This window comes from Lithobates pipiens, unplaced genomic scaffold, assembly GCF_037356315.1.
Source record: "Lithobates pipiens isolate NorthernLeopardFrog02 unplaced genomic scaffold, aLitPip1_a1.2 Scaffold_3, whole genome shotgun sequence".
Lineage (NCBI taxonomy): Eukaryota > Metazoa > Chordata > Amphibia > Anura > Ranidae > Lithobates > Lithobates pipiens.
Window position 1 is genome coordinate 108257761 of NW_027507790.1, and position 17764 is coordinate 108275524.

A 17764-nucleotide genomic window follows, 5' to 3' on the forward strand; every position below is an offset into this window, starting at 1 on the left:
TTTCAGTGGAGGGTGTAATGAAAACAAGCAGAACTTCCCCTTTTGGCTTTACAAGCTACGTTCACCTTTGTTCACCTTTTTTTTTTCTTAATTCCAGCTCCCCTATGTACCAATAAAACATCAATGTACTTATTTTGAAAAAATAAAACAGTTTTCCATTTATTCTACACAGACTTACCTCACTGTCTTCATAGCTGTTTAAAAACACTTCTCCATTACTTCTGCCTTACTTCCTGGACAGACTTTAGGTCATGACACAGGAAGGAGTTGACCAGCTGAGGGTAGATGATGCAGGGTGTGTGCTACTGAGATCAGCTGGTCAACTTCTTCCTGTGTCATGACCTAAAGTCTGTCCAGGAAGTAAGGCAGAAGTAATGGAGAAGTGTTTTTAAACCACCATAAAGAGAGTGAGGTAAGCCTGTGTAGAAAAAATGGAAAGCTGTTTTATTTTTGCAAAATAAGTACATTAATGCTATATAGGGTAGCTGGAATTTAGAAAAAAGAAAAAAAAAGGTGAACATTTTTAAGGCAAAAAGGGGCTTCGGTAGGTGTGGGACATTAGAAATGTGTCAATTCAGGGTGTGTTGAAGTAATTAAAAGTAATGTTTTATAACTCTAAACTGAATAGACATTGGTTGAAAGCAAATAATATTTGTATTATTTATGTCAGTATAATTTGAATCATTTAGTCATTTTTGCAGACGATGGAAAAGTAATGCCTTTGTGACCTTTACAAGGAGTGCTGAATATGTTTGAGTTGAATAAATAAATGATTAGATTTCAGCAGTGGGTGTGATCATGAAGACTGTTCTTCCAAAACTCCTGAGTCTCACAATGCAGGTAAGCACACGCTCACTGTAAACAAATCGCATGATCACAGCAACAGTAACTATGAAGAGGGGAAGAGCTCGCCAGAAGGGGTGAGACTTGGACAGAAAGGTGATGTACATAGAGGGATCCCATTAGTAAACAAATAGGATCACCCAGGTTATGAGCAGTTATCATCCAGGTGGATAGAAAAAAGTCATTCTAATCTGAAGACAGAAAACTATTACTATAGCAGTATAAGGTAACTGAAGGAGGCAAGGCCTGGCCTCAAAGGATCTCTATGACAACAAGTACAACACAGAGGAGAGCAGGCTGTCATTTAGAAATGGCAGAAGTGAAGAACTAATGTCTATTTATATAGTTGTATACAGTTCGTAGTATGCAAAGTCAGCCTGTATTAATGGATGTTCAGATTCAGCAAAAGGCAGAAGACCAAAGCAGTCAGAGACAAGTACAGGAAAACAACCAGCAACCCGAAGCCATGAACTCTGTAGCAACCATCACCGACATTAAAGGGTAAAGCTCTACATTTTTTTGTTTTGACTTTTGTTAATTTACTTGCTTTATAACATTGTTCACAAGTGTTATGTATTTGATACACACTAATGCTTACAAGCAATACATTGCAAATAAACAGGAAACAATAAACACAAACCAAAAACTATATTAATGTCATAAAATATAAATTATGATTAAAATGTCTATTAAGAATGGTGGGTGTGGCCAAACTGAACTTTATGTTAAAAACGAAAAAAGGATGAATAGGCAGGATTTTTAATGCAGAAAATACATTTGTCTATTCTGCGTAAGGTTACCTACCTACCAGTGCACCCATGTACGGTGAGCATGTGCAGCTCACTGTAGAAAGCCAACTGAACTCCTGTGTATGCCCAGGAGTGATGTCATATTGGCCCTGGCCAATAAAAGTGGGTATCAGTTGCCAGTCGCTTAAAAAAGATGTTAGGGGGCTAAGCTCCAGGATGCCACATTGATGGAGCCTAGGTGAGAATATTCCCCTTTTAAATTAAATCTGAGCCTACTCACTGTATAAGTAGCATACACATGACACATTCCTTGTACCCACAATATATGCTTTGATTACTGTGCCACAAGCAAAAGAGTGCAGGTACATATAAGCAACCCAATCAACTTTAAAATATAAAATTCTTCCATTACATAGGATTTTCTGCATGCAGACTATAGACACGGAGCTCCCACTTTATCTGAGCCTACATTAACCCCTTGGTGCCTCAGCACCTGGCCCTTAGCGCCGAGGGTCACATATTTGCATTAATTGCTGCCTATGCACTTGTGCTGAAAGCATGCGCACTCCCAGCACAGTTACCAGGGGCGTAACTATAGGGGGTGCAGCAGTCGCGACCACAACTGGGCCCTGTGATGCAGGGGGCCCATGCAGCCCCCTCTACATATGGCCGGCAGCAGCATAGGCAGCTAGCACACACTATTACATACCCCCTCCATATCCCCCTGGGGACAGGGACCCCTTCTCACGTGGGGACAGGGACCCCCACCTCCCCTGGGGACAGGGACCCCTTCTCACCTGGGGGCAGTAACTTCATCTGCCCTGGAGAAAAGGACCTCATCACTTCTGGGGACGGGGACCCAATCCTGCCTGGGGACAGTCCCCCAATGGGGCACCGAAAAATGTTTAAAAAAAATAAAATAAAAACTACTGATACCAGTGGTGGAACTACAGGGCTCACAAAGGTCATACCTGTGACCACGCCCTGGAGTTCCACCGCCGGACTCAGAGGGATGGACCCTGGCTGGGGTTCAGGGGGGCCCTTCATGGTTTCTTGCATCGGGCCCTGAAGGTTCTAGTTACGCCACTGACAGTTACCATTGACTAACCGAAAGCACGAGCGATCGGGAGCTTTTGGACCACGTGACCCAATCCTGGTGGTCACATGATCTTAAGCCATGCCCTGCCTCCCGGCGTCATTCACCACTTAAAGGGCCAGGAGGCAGGTAAGGGGTAGCTGTAGATAAAACAAAATCTACTTTGTGGCTTGCCCAAAGTTGAAAAATGGCCTTTCTGAAGGTGTAGGCCATTTTCATACCTTATGAAGCCTGAATGAAAAACTCCTAGAGTTGACAGCATCCCATTCCTGCTAGGATGTTGCTAAGATAATCCAAGCTGTTACTGTTCACCCCACTTATTGAGTTACTGCATCAGGGGAGAGAAATTGCACATGAGTGGGTTTGAATCAGAGAAAAAGCTCACTCCTGTGATGGTGGAGGCGAACAGCTTGAAGTCTCTTAGCAACAGCCTTAGCAACAAGGCAGAATGGGGGGATGTCATCTTCATGAGTTTATCAGTCAGGCTCATAAGTATGTAAAGGGCCTACACCTATAAAAATACAAAAATATTATTTTGAACTTATTGTTTTTAAAAGCGTACACAGAGCAGCACCCATTAAAAATTGGAAAATTGGATGTCAGAATCTATATACAAACATACAATGAGTGCACATCGACATAAATAGAAGTCCACAAACATCAAGTGAAAAATAGAGACAACCAAGACATTCGTGCTCTTCACCACAAATGAGGATAGTCTCACCATAACGATCATCCAGGCATGTAATTAACAGATCTCCAGACTATAACCAATGGCAATAGCAGGACACCAATTTCCGGTTTCAGTACTTCCAAGGCTCAGGCAGCAACCACACTCATGGAGGAGAAAAGAGGCCACTCATAGTGTAAAACTGCCAAACAATTTATTTAAAACAAGAGACAGGTACTTAAAGGTAAAAGAAAATACAGCATGAGACAGCTTGCACTGAAGCCTCGCCACTGGCCACATGGTGAAAGTGCTGACATCACAAGTTTAGCTGCGCCCAACATGTTTCTCTGTCAAACAGCATCATCAGGGGAACAGGAACAAACACCATTGTCGTCTAATGCAGTTTATATATTAAACTTTGGTCCAGGCTGCACAGTTTGTTTTTATCTACAGGCACCCCTATTCTGCATAGACAGTTTTTTGGTAAAGCTGAACTATGGCTTTAAAAAACTTTGATAAAATAGCTAGTGAATACTTAACAACTAGCAACTATTGAGACAATAAACAAATTTGCCAATAATGTGAAAATATAAAACTGGCACACCCCCTCTGTCAGTACAGAGCTCTGTATGGTTTACATTCACAGAGCTCTGTCCTGTCATCCTCTTCACTGATCAGAGGGGGCCGGAGGTACATCATTGGCCAGGACCTGCTGATCGGCCTGTGCTGTGACTAATCACAGCACAGCTGGTGCGGGGGGGCACGCACGTGCGCGGCCCTTACCTGGATCACGTATCTAGTACATGATCCACTGCAAAAGAGCTGATTTAGTGCTGTACTCCTATGTGACACAGTCAGCAAGCAGATATACATTAACTTTTCTCTCATTCCAAAACATAATTTAGAGCACATTGCCATGGCTTGAATACATGGTCTATGCTCCCCTTTTAAAGTTGTCCACCATTGGATGTTTAAATTTTAAGGGATATTCTAATGCCCTTTGGTAAATTTTATTTCAAGTTTTTACAAAAGTCAAGACTGATATTTTAAATATTTAAATTTGGTTGTATTGTTCCCCTAAAAAAATATATAAAAACAGAAAAAAACTTTCAAAAGGCTTCAGTTATGAAAATGCGTTGAAGAGACATAAAACTTTAAATGTCTTCATATTAAAGCTGACGCTTGGACATCTGGTGTTAGTTCTCCAGTGCATAAGGCATAACCAAGAAACACAGAAAATGTCTGTTACATCCGCCACTCTATAGAGGGCAATGGATAGTCCGATTGGTCTGCCCATGTGAAGGAGTTTCAGCACCCGACACAGGATCTTTCCAAAGTACTTCTAGCAAAGTGGAGAGGGAATGGAGGATGTTGATAGCGCTTCTCTTCAGAGAGAAGCCCAGGCAAAATCATGACTATTGACTTGGAGCTGAAGATCTGCCTGCAGCCATTCAAGTAACAGCCTTGCGATCAAATTCTTGGATTAATGAGGTAAGTATGATATGTGATAGGTGCCAGTAGACTTAATTTTGCAAAGGCTTCTTCCTGACGAAAAGTTCCACCCACTTCCCTATCCCGACTTCTCAATTATCAATTATTGTTACTTTATTCGCAGACTAGTTCACTCACACATTCCTGAGTTCACCAGGAGACACCCAATGATTCCCAAACGTTATGTGATGCCCTGGAAACAGGACATGGTCAACAGGAAGCTCATTTTAAGGGTAAGTAATGGGGGGAAAAAATCCAGACTGGGATCCAGGAAAATGCTAATGGTTTATAGTAAAATTCATGTTTTTCTTGTATCTATAGGAATCTGCCAATCATTATGAATCATGATTCTTTTTATTTTGTATTGATTTATAAGACTTTTAAGCTCAATCTGATCTCAAGCTGCACTGACCATAAATGGGTAGAATTTTCAAATTCTTGGGAAAAGAAGGTTCTAAGAAAGTTTGTGAGTTTTTCTAAGCATTGGTGGGTCAAATCGATGTTTGTTTTCAACCGCAATGATGAGAAAATTTGAAGGAGCAGGATGGAAAAATGTTCTCAAACTAATGAATTTTTAACAGTGTATGTGGTTTTTACTCAGTCTATTCATTCCAAAATCAAATGTTAAAAGCAAATGAAATCAACAAACAAATGATGTGAAAATTTTTGTACCAATTTTCCTAAGACTTTTCCTAAGAATTATCATTTGAAATTCTATCCAGCTATGGCCTGCTTTAGGGCCGGTTCACACAGCGAGGCGAGGCGAGGCGACACGGCTCGCCTCGCCTCGCTCCCGCAAGTCGCCCCCATTCAGTACTATGGAACCGTTCTGAGAGGAGCGACTCGAGTCGCTCCGACTCAGAAAAAAGGTTCCTGTACTACTTCGGGGCGACTTCGGGGGCGACTTGCATTGACTTCTATACAGAAGTCCTCTGCAAGTCGCCGCTGAGCTCCCCGCAGGTCGCGGCGAGGTAAGTCGGAGACGCCTCGCCGCGCCTCGCTGTGTGAACCGGCCCTTAGGGTTTCTACTTTTTGTCAGCTGCTAATGGCTCATGTACATGGGTTTTTGTATCAGTTTAAGCTCCTTTCTTCCAAATACAGAAGGCACCTTGAAACAATTCTTTAAATAACTGAAAGACTCAACTCAAACACAAAACAAATCTACCTTGAAGTGCCTACAGCTTTTTTTAACAACCTCTGGGTCTAAGGCTCAATTCACATCTATGTATGTTGCTTTTCACTGTTTCTGCAATCCTTTTCGCTGTGCTTTCCGCATCTTTATAACAGCGTTTTTACAGCAATTTTCTTTTTTTTTTTTACATTTACTGTATATAGCCAGTTGCTAAGAAGCGGGCCACCGTTTCCTTTGCAACCGATGACTCACCAGCTGTCAGTGGGCTTCCCAGCTGACAGCTGAATGTAGAAAGAAAAAAATTGACAGCAAAAAAAATCACAAACAAATGGCGTGCCCCCCCCCAATCCATACCAGACCCTTAAGTCTGGTATGGATTTCGAGGGGCCACTTCCACGCCAAAATTTAAAAAATGGCGTGGGGGTCCCCCAAAATCCACACTAGACCCTTATTCGAGCGTGCAGCTTGGCAGATCAGGAGAGGGAGGGGATAAGCAAACGCCCCCCCCCCCCCGAACCATACCAGGCCGCATGCCCTCAACATGGAGGGGGTGCGGTGCTTTGTTAATGTGGACAAGGGCCTCTTCCACACCACCCTGCTCGGTGGTTGTGGGGGTCTGCTGGAGGGGGGCTTATCAGAATCTGGAAGCCCCTTTTAACAAGAGCGCCCCAGATCCAGCCCTCCCCATGCAAATTAGTATGGGGTACATGGTACCCCTACCCATTCACCAAAAAAAGTAGTGTAATGTGACAAAAGATTATAGACAATTTTTTACATATTCTTTATTAAAAATGTCTTCTTGTCCCTGCTTCTTCGTTCGGTTGTCTTCTTCTTCCTCCAGTCTTCTTCCACCACTCCCACCACTGCCCCGCTGAAAATAAAAAAAGTGAACCTCCTCCGACTCTGCGATGGGGCGGATGACATCATTCTGAGATCCCGCCCCCTTGTGACATCACAGCCCGAGGCATGATGGGTCAATGACGTCACAAGGTGGCGGGGTCTCCAGATGATGCCACGCCCCACAGTTATATGTGAAATGTGAAACTTTGAAGCAGACAGATCGGCGGGGCGCAGCATCAGAGGAGGACCTTTTTTTTTTTTTTCAATGGGTCGGCAGCAGGAGAGGCGGTGGAGAAAGAATAACACCTGAGAAAGAACAAGACCGAAAGAAGAAGACTGGAGGAAAAAGCGGGCGAAGGAGAAGACTGGAGGAGTGAGAAGACCAGAGGAAGAAGCGGGGAAGAAGACATTTTTATTAAAGGACCCCATACTCATTCATATAGGGGGAGGACAGGATCTGAGGGCCCCCTTGTTAAAGGGGCCTTCTGGATTTCAATATTTGTTTCTGTGCACTGCAGATGAGCTGCAGTGTGGAGATGGATGAAGGTTTGGGGTGAGCTCCATGCTGCATTTTTATACACCGCTTTTGCTTTGTTGTGGTGGGAATCAGGCACATATAAAACAATTGTTTACTTAAACGCTTGTGGAGACCTGAGTTGACCAGGTGTTGAAAAAGGCAGGTCTCCATGCATAGTTTGAACATGTACATGTCAGTCAGCATCACTAATAGAGATGCCCAGCTTTCCACAATTGAATCTGCATAAGGCTGTCATGGTATCATGTCTACACAAAAGAACTCTGGGATTAGCTAATATACAAGAGCTATGTTTATTCTTACTTGAATGTGTTTTGTGTATTTCTTCCAGATCTGTGCAGTAAACCAGAGTGAAATTTTGCCTCTGTGCAGAACCTTTTTGTAAAAAAGACCGGTCATTGCTACTCATTTTCTTTGTGCAGGGTGACTGGTCTTGTCTCCACCCCCTCCTGTAGTTATCTGCAGGCAGCCTGTAGTGGGGGAGCCTGCTGGGCCCCTCCCACAGCTCTGTTTTCTGCCTGGGCTATGTAAAGCAAAGTGATGTCACTGCTACTTTTACCAGGTGATATCTGGGTTTGCCAAGGCATTTAGGGCACATAAAGTGGATTCATATATTTGTGGCTATTAGGGAATATATTTAGGTGAACGTTTTTGCGCTTGGAGTTCAACTTTTGACTTCCAAGGCTTACAGCTCCAGATAGGCAGTTCAAGTCACACGTAAAATATACATGCATGAACTGTTTTAGGCTCCATGCATACTAGCGTTTTTTTAAAGTGATTGTAAAGTCTCGTTGTTTGTTATTTTTAACAAAAAAAAAAAGTCTATACTGACCTGCTCTGTGCAATGGTTTTGCACAGAGCAGCCCTGATCTTCCTCTTCTGAGGTCCCTCACCGGCGCTCCTGGCCCCTTTCGCCTGCTAAGTGCCCCCACAGCAAGCAGTGTGCTAGGGGGGCACCCAAGCCCATTTGAAGGCTCCCTGTGTCCATTCAGACAGGGAGCCGTGGCCAGGCCCCGTCCCCTTTTTCTCCTCATTGGATGACTGACTTTGATTGACAGCAGCGGGAGCCAATGGCATCACGCTGCTGTCTCAGCCAACGAGGAAGGTAGTCCTGGGCAGCCGAGACACTCTTGCAACATCACTGGATCTAGATGGACCTCAGGTAAGTATTAAGGGGGCTGATGGGGGCTGCTGCACACAGAGGGCTTTATCTTTATGCGTAGAATGCACTAAGATAAAAAAAAAACTTCTGAGTTTACAACCACTTTAAGCTCCTAGAAGCTGTCATTAGCATGTTTTTTCTGCTCCTAGAAGCTAAATAGTGTTATCCTATGTGTCTATGCACACTACATTAGGCTATTAGCATTTTTTGAATTTCAGCATCTAGAAGCATTTAAAAAAAAAAATTTTTGAAGCGTTTTTCCTGCAAAAAAAAAAAAAAAACGCTGAATGCTCCTAAACGCTACTAAAATACTACGAACAGCTTTTTTTTCTGTCTTTGTGAACAGTAAAAATGATAATAAACTGCAATTGCTCCTTTAGCTTCTTAAATGCTACAGCTTCTTCATCAGGCTTTTTTCTAAAAAATTTTTAGCATTTTTAGCATTTTTTGACTTTATAAAAAAAAGCTAGTGTGCATGGAGCCTAAAGTCTCGTACACGAAAATCAGAATGGGATTGTCGTTTGACAGGCTGTTGTCCAAAATTCTTAACGTTAGTACACTCCTTTGGACAATTGTTTTCCAATTTTCGGACAACAAATGTTGGATGACAAGCTAGTAAATTTGTGGTGAACGACGGCTCCACATCTGATTTTCGGATGGTCAGTACACAAATCCGTCACACAAAAGTCCAAAGTACAAACACGCATGATCGGAACCAAGAAACGATCCGGAAGTGTTCGGTCTTGTAAAATAGCGTTTGTAAAGGAGAATTTGCATTTGTGACGCGGCAAATTATGAAATGTCGAAATGGAGCGCACATTCTCATGTTCTTTAATGGGATAATAATGAAGCTGCTTTGCTGGTGATACTGATGTAGTTATGCCAAACATATTTTAAAAGGCATTTATTTTGTACGATCTGAAAATCGCGAATGCACTTTTACCAAAATTATACTAACTTCTACTAACACGAAAAATTCCTCTTTATACTCTCATAGTACGTCACTACGTTCGTGTTTGTCACACGACAATTTGTAGATAGTTAGTATGCAAGACAAGATCCTGGCATGCGCCCTTTTGACAAAAATCAGACACTCGGTCGTCCAACAGTCAGACCGCGTGTACGAGGTTTAAAGTTGGCTATGCATTATACCATTTTCTTGTTCAATTTCCTTTAGATTTACCTTCAACTATGTAGTGCAAGGGCCTGTCTGATTGTATACAAAATTGATTAGTGTTTAGGTGTGACCTTAGAGCCGGTTCACACAGGGGCGACTCGTGAGGCGACTTAGCCACCTGACAAGTCGCATCCCGTTCTGTGCAATGGAACCGTTCTAATCGGAGCGACTCAAGTCGCTCCGACTTAGAAAAAGGTTCCTGTATGACTTTTGGGGAGACTTGCATTGACTTCTATACAGAAGTCATTTTGCAAGCCGCCGCTAAAGTCGGGTCCCAGTCGCCTGAGGCAGTCGCACTGCAAGTCATGCTGCCTCAGTAGGTCTTATAGTATAAGGTTTTGGTAAATCTAAAGGAAAGTTGTAGAAGAAAATTGTATAATACATGGCCAGCCTTAGCTGCCAAACAATTTATAGTTGTGTTCAGCTAGCCTTGTGATTCAGGAACCCCTGACAGGTGGCATCATCAGAACCTTGACCTCAACTGCAGCGGTAGAATAGCTTGGTCAAGAACACTGGTAAAAAACACAACCCTGACTGCAAAATGGACAATGATGCAGCAGCAGATCGAAAAGTCATCATTACTATGCTCAGCCTACCTAAAACCTTTCTTACCCCTTTTATTTCAGACTACGATTTGTATCAGACCTGCAGCTGTACCGGAAATAAGAAATGGAGGTTGTGAGATTTTAGTCTGAGCTATGCATGTGAGATTCATGCTGACCTGGTGTCATGTTAGAGGTCTGGCCCGCTGTGCAGCTTGTGAATTATAATCCTAAAGACAAAAGATCTCTTGTCTGCACATGAACAGAGATATACAGTAATAGGAAGAGCCAAACCATTTGGAGAGGGTATTATCTTGCTCTACTATATGGATGTGTCTACCATATATAGATAAATAAATTTGTAACACTGAAATATCTCAGCAGTTTTAGTCTCTACAGTACACGAACCACAAAGATTGGGAACTTATTGTAGAAAAAGGATAAGATTGCTATTGAAATGTAATGTTTTATAGTTGTATGTTATAAGCATAGTACATATGCTGTATGGCAGGAACAAACCCATTTATCTTTATTTCGCCTTTGTACTATAGATGGAAAAACTATAGAGGACTTTTGAGCGGACCCAGTAGATGTGATAAAACGTTTTGGAGTTAAACTACTATGTGGTTTTGTGTATTCAATTTATACTTGTGTTCTAGTGGATTTTATATATTTACTAAAAACATATATGAATTTACACTATATTACCAAAAGTATTGAGACACCTGCCTACATGCACATGAACTTTAAAAGAGAAGCCCAGCCAAAGCTTGAAGTCTGCTCTCTGCGGATGTCACAGAGATCAGTCCAGCAACCACGTCATCACGACAATAAAGTCTGGATCCGCCAGGTGCCTGGATTGATACCTGTCTCAGCCTCTCAGCGAGCCGCTGAAAGCCTGAGACAGCCTGCTCCACCCCAATGAATGCAGGGGAAGATGTGCAGAGAGCCGTGACTGACAGAGCTCTGAAAACCGAGTGATTGTGGTGTTCAGTCGCTCGGTTTTCATGCTGCATCCACCGAGGTAAGTATAAATAGGGGGAAAAATAATCAAAACCCATACTTCTCTTATAATGGCATCCCAGTCTTAGTCCGTAGGGTTCAGTACTGAGTTGGCCCACCCTTTGCAGCTATAACAGCTTCACCTCTTCTGGGAAAGCTGTCCACAAGGTTTAGGAGGGTGTCTATAGGAATGTTTGACTATTCTTCCAGAAGCTCATTTGTGAGGTCAGGCTTTAATGTTGGATGAGAAGGCCTGGCTTGCAGTCTCCACTCGAATTCTTCTTAAAGGGGTTCTATTGGGTTGAGGTCAGGACTATGTGCAGGCCAGTCCGGTTCCTCCACTCTAAACTTGCTCATCCATGTCTATGGACCTTGGTTTGTGCACTGGTCCAAATCATTTGGTGGATGGGGGGAATTACGGTGTGGGGTTGTTTTTCAGTTGTTGGGATTGGCCCCTTAGTTCCAGTGAAGGGAACTCTTAAGGTGTCAGCACACCAAGACATTTTGGACAATTTCATGATCCCAACTTTGTGGGAACAGTTTTGGGGATGGTCCCTTCCTGTTCCAACATGATTGCGCACCAGTGCACAAAGCAAAGTCCATAAAGACATGGATGAGTGAGTTTGGGGTGGAGAAACTTGTCTGGCCTGCACAAAGTCCTGACCTCAACCCGATAGAACACCTTTGGGATGAATGAGATTGGAGACTGCGAGCCAGGCCTTCTTGTCCACATCAGTGCCTGACCTCACAAATGCGCTTCTGGAAGAATGGTCAAACATTCCCATAGACAAACTCCTAAGCCTTGTGGACAGCCTTCCCAGAAGAGCTGAAGCTGTTATAGCTGCAAAGGGTGGGCCAACTCAATATTGAACGCTACGGACTAAGACTGGAATGGCATTAAAGTTCATGTGCGTGTAAAGGTAGGCGTCCCAATACTTTTAGTAATATATTGTACATATTAAATATGATATTTTGCTTGAATACCCATCTGAATGCATATCCTTACCCGACCAGCGTCATATGCGTGGTCAATGGTCTTCTCATAAGCTTGGAACCTTATATCTAGTACACTAGACCTCTAGATGTCATAAACTGCTGGGGTAGACTATTCCACTTTTTCTGTAACACTGCATGGAATATGTTATATGTTCATTTTTCTTTGTCTCTACGTGTTTCAATAAAGATTTATTAAATAAAATAAAATATGATATTTTGGTAAGGAGTCTCATTATATGTTTTTTAGAAATAATTCTAGAACATTTAGATTCTGTATATACAGTACGTATATTAAATTAATCTATATCGTTTTAATAAGTAAATTAATTTTTCTCTGGCAATTTAAAATTCTTTATGCTTGATTGAGCAAGGGTTGATTTTTCTTATGGATTTAGGGTATATTCTCCCCTTGAGCCATAGTATTAGTAGCTGCACAGGGATGCGAGTGTTCGATTTTTTTTAGAAAGACTGACAATAAATATACTGGCTGAACATGTATGTCATAAGCATGGTATTTTATCAGTCATTTTTTTTTCCACTAATCCCAGACATACCACCTAACAAAGACAAGCAGCTCTGTAGTCTATCACGTGCTGTGCAGACAATGGCTGTGCTTAGAACTGAAAAGACCCCGTCAGTAACATATGCTGCTTATTGACTGCACCCTGTGACGGCACGGTTATCAGTCTTGCCGGCTTGGTAATTACATTTCCCGTTTCTAGTCTCTCAGAACAGGCTCATTAAAATTACATTACCATTCGATAAAAAGGGACCCCCAGCTCAATAATCTAAGCTAGTTATAATAATGTGTTAAGGTGGTCACAAACAGGCAGATGTCTCACCGAGATTAACAAATTATCTGCTGTTGGGGCCTACCATACTCTGTGCTGAAATCTTTGTGTCCTTTTCTCATAGAAAAAGGGAGAAATACACAGTTTGCTGCCAAAAGATTGTCCATCATGTTAAAAAAAAACATCATTATGTGATAATGATAGCTTCCGATGACCTTTACCACGCCTATCTGGTAATGCTTAGAATGGGTTATAGTGTCGTGCATGGTTGGATTGAATGTTGCCATGCCAACCTAGCGGTTTATGAGAATTCTTTCTCCTTTTTAACAACTGTGTTTTATTGTGAAGCATGCAGGTCAGTCTGGGGTGCACACAGGTCCCCAGGAAGAGAGCCTGTTTCTGGAGAACAAAGAGAGGTTGTGTCATGGAGAAGATCGTCACTTCATCATGGAGAAGATGAAAATCCCATCACATATGCAGAACACAGATTTACCACTGCACTCCTCCCTGTCTAGATACCAGAGCTATATGATCAACCAGAGAAGCAGAATGCTGGGACCACAGTATTGGTGACAATAGGACCCTATCTCTTACCACAGAGTGACTCAGAGAGCTTCACTTCCTGTAGACAGAATAAAAAAACATTTTGCAATCCCTTTGTTACGTAGTTTTTAATGATCAGCATCTTTTACTGTAAGGGAGACCTACTAAAACTGGTACACACAGTATCTGGTGCAGCTTTGCTTAGTAGCCAATCAGCTTCTAACTTCAGCTTGTTCAATGAAGCTTTGACAAAAAAACCTAGAAGCCGATTGGTTACTATGCACAGCTGCACAGTTTTAGTAAATCTCCCCCTGTGTGTCTTCTGGGGTTGCTTGATATTTCCACTCTTATATTATAGTTTGCACTATACCCCAGCACCCAACACTTATCTTTGGGGAACAATAACTATTGCTCAGAAATATTCAGTATCAATGGCCAGGAGCCTGTAATGGCATACATACGACCGGACTTTTCAAGGGACTTGGTAGGGTGGACAATCCGATGGACTTTGCAGCTGAGGTCCGCCGGACTTTCAAACGAATGGACTTGGCCACACGCGATCACTCCAAAAGTCTGATGAATTCAAACGTGATGATGTAGAATAAGGAAGTTCATAGCCAGTAGCCAATAGCTGCCCTAGGGTTGGTTTTAGTATGTCAGACTAGCACACAGACGACATAATTTTTCGACCGAACTCGAGTCTGTCGGAAAGATTTGAAGCCAGTTTTATTTCTAGGTCCGCTGGACTTTTGGGAAGACTCTGGTCCGCCGGAAAGTCCCATTGTGTGTACGCGGCATTAAGATTAATAGGCGCGGTTGACATTGAAAAGTCCAACTCCAACCAAAACATTTTCTTTTTTTGAAAAGTGAAGGGGTGGGTTTGAGCCCTTTTGAGACATATATTTTGAGAAAAATGAAGAAGAGGTAGAACTTCAGACAAAGTTTGTATTGCTGTCTGTGCTTTCTTACCCCAATAATGCCAACGGTGCCTATATTCCTTGTACAGACATCAAAGGAATAGGAAGCAATTCCCCAATGGGATCCAACAGAAAGAATACCCTAAAAGAAGAGTAAACTCTTTCCCAATAAATCCAAAATGTAATTTTTTTGTTGATTAAGGTTTCAAGCATAGCTTCACTTTTGGTTACAAATAACCCTCCCTAGGTCAGTTATGTAAATTTCAATGATATTTTATTAAATTTGCTGACTTTTTAATTTATTTTTATTTTTTTATGCGGACAGTTGGAAGATCTGCTTGCTGTAATCATATGATCAGCCCCATTGTTTTAGTAACACAAAAACTGCTAGGAAAAGCTATGAGCCAATCGCATGAACAGGAAATGAAACTTCTAAATGTTGCCTTAACTACAAAGAACAAAACATTTGAATTTTTTTTCCAGTTCTAGAAAATCAAGATGGTTGTAGATTAAAACAGATGCATTTTAATACCTTTAAGGTGAAACACCAGGAATTAACATTCTTTGATTGGACGAGATGGATATTGTCACACACCTCTACTCTCCATCTAGTCTAATTACTGAATGTACTTGTATTCATTGAAATAAAAAACGAATGCCCCGTACACACGATCGGACTTTCCGACAACAAAGCCGTGGATATTTGTTCGAAGATTGTTGGCTCCAACTTGTCTTGCATACACACGGTGACACAAATGTTGGCTAACAATTAGTAGTGACATACAAGACATACAAGACATATGTGATATCTCCATTATGAATGCTAGTTGTATCTCCGGGTCGTACTTGATTCCGAGCATGCGTGGACTTTTATCCGACTGACTTGTGTACACACGATTGGAAAGACCGACAAACATTTGTTGGCAGAAAATTTGAGAACCTGATAGCCAACATTTGTTGGCGGAGAGTCCGACAACAAATGTCCGATGGAGCATACACACATTCAGACTTTCCGCCAACAAGCTCACATCCAACATTGTTGTTGGAAAATCCGATTGTGTGTACGCGGCATTCGAGTTCTCTGAATGGCAACAGTGCAGAGCAAGTGATCCTCTGTGTTCAGTGTGTAGAGAGAAAGCCAATATAGCAGCATCCTGCAGATAAAAGCTATTGCTATATAGTTGTGCTCAAAATTTTGCATACCCTGGCAGAAATTGTGAAATTTTGGCATTGATATTAAAAATATGGCTGATCATGACAAAAAACAGGACATCACCACTCTGTCTCACCACCCCGTTCAGTCAGAGAGTGGTTTGCAATCATTGAGCACATGCAAAGTGATATCTGAATGGTGCTTATACCATCAGACAGTTGTCTGGCTCCTTTTTAAATCACAATGATAACAGAAATCACCCAAATGGCCCTGATCAAAAATATACATACCCTGGAATGTTTGGCCTTGATACATACAATAAGTGACACACACAGGTTAAAATGGCAATTAAAAGGTTAATTTCCCACATCTGTGTTTTTTTTAAAATAGAAATTAGTGTTTGTGCATAAACAGTCAATAAGTTTGTTAGCTCTCAGGTAGATGCACTGAGCAGGCTAGATAGGGAACCATGGTGCGCAGAAAAGAACTGTAAAAAGACCGGCGTAACAAGGCAATGAAGCTTTATAAAGATGGTAAAGGAAATAAAAAGATATCCAAAGCCTTGAATATGCCAGTCAGTACTGTTCAATCACTTGTTAAGAAGTGGAAAATTCTGGGTTCTCTTGATACCAAGCCAAGGCCAGGTAGACTGAGAAAAATTGCAGCAACAACTGCCAGAAGAATTGTTCGGGATACAAAGAAAAACCCACATGTAACCTCAGGAGATGTATAGGCTGCCCTTGAAAGAAAACAGTGTGATTGTTTCAAGGAGCACAATACGATGATACTTGAACAAAAATGAGCTGCATGGTCGAGTTACCAGAAAGAAGCCTTTACTGCACCAATACCACAAAAAAGCCTGATTACAATATGCCCGACAACACTTTAACATGCCTCACAGCTTCTGGCACACTGTAATTTGGAGTGATGAGACCAAATAGAGCTTTCCAGTGACAACCTTGAGCGCTATGTTTGGAGAGGGATCAACAAGTCCTATAGCGACAAGAATACCATCCCCACTGTGAAGCATGGTGGTGACTCACTGATGTTTTGCAGGTGTGTGAGCTCTAAACGCACAGGGAATCTTGTGAAAATTGATGGCAAGATGAATGCAGCATGTTATCAGAAAATACTAGCTGACAATTTGCATTCTTCTGCATAAAAGCTGCATAAAAGCTGACGGTCTTGTACTTTCCACTATGACAGTGACCCTAAGCACAAGGCCAAGTTGACTCTCCAGTGCTTAAACCTGAAAAAGATAAAGGTTTTGCAGTGGCCATCACAGTCTCCTGACCTTAATATCATTGAGCCACTCTGGGGAGATTTTAAATGCACACTTCATGCAAGACGACGATTTTGCATGACCTGGAGGCATTTTGCCAAGATGAATGGGCAGCTATGGCCCCATGGACAACTATTACAAAAGAATGCACTCTGTCATTGATGCTAAAGGGGGAAATACACAGTATTAACCACTAAGGGTATGCAGACTTTTAAACAGGGGCTGTTTGATTTGTTTACTTGTTGCCATGTTTTATTTTATGATTGTGCCATTCTGTTATGACCTACAGCTGAATATGAATCCCATAAGAAATAAAAGGGTTTTGCCTGCTCAGTCATGCTTTCTTTAAACATGTTACATTCCGAATATTACCAATTCTCCAAGGGTATGCAAACTTTTGATCACAACTGTACACATACCAATGATGAAATCACAGACACCATACACAAAGGAGGTTATTTAGGAAAGGCAAATCCACTTTGCACTGCAAGTGCACTCAGAAGTGCAGTCTCTCTAAATCTAAGGGGTAGATCTGAAATGAGGGGAAGCTCTGCTGATTTTATCATCCAATCACGTGCAAGCTAAAATTCAGTTTTTTATTTTCCTTGCATGTCCCCCTCAGATCTACAGCGACATTACTTCCAAGTGCACTTGCAGTGCAAAGTGGATTTTCCTTTAGTAGATAACCCCCAAAGTACCTTGTGGTAATGCTGGGGAGGTAGGATAATTACACTATAGAATATAAAACCGATTTATAAATAATATCATTTTTATCTTGGTTACAATGACCTTCATCTTAAATCAGCTCACTGTTTTTCAGGCTGAGATTCCCTGATGGATTTC

General features: G+C 41.9%; 1 protein-coding gene across 1 annotated transcript; it reads left to right on the forward strand.

Moving 5' to 3' along the window:
- Window positions 1-858: 858 nt before the first annotated feature.
- Window positions 859-13678, forward strand: SPMIP10 (sperm microtubule inner protein 10). The gene is made up of 3 exons (XM_077462164.1): window positions 859-1344; window positions 4974-5082; window positions 13375-13678. Exons 1-3 carry the CDS (start codon window positions 1208-1210, stop codon window positions 13597-13599), a joined length of 471 nt encoding a protein of 156 aa, XP_077318290.1. The 5' UTR covers window positions 859-1207; the 3' UTR covers window positions 13600-13678.
- Window positions 13679-17764: the final 4086 nt, after the last annotated feature.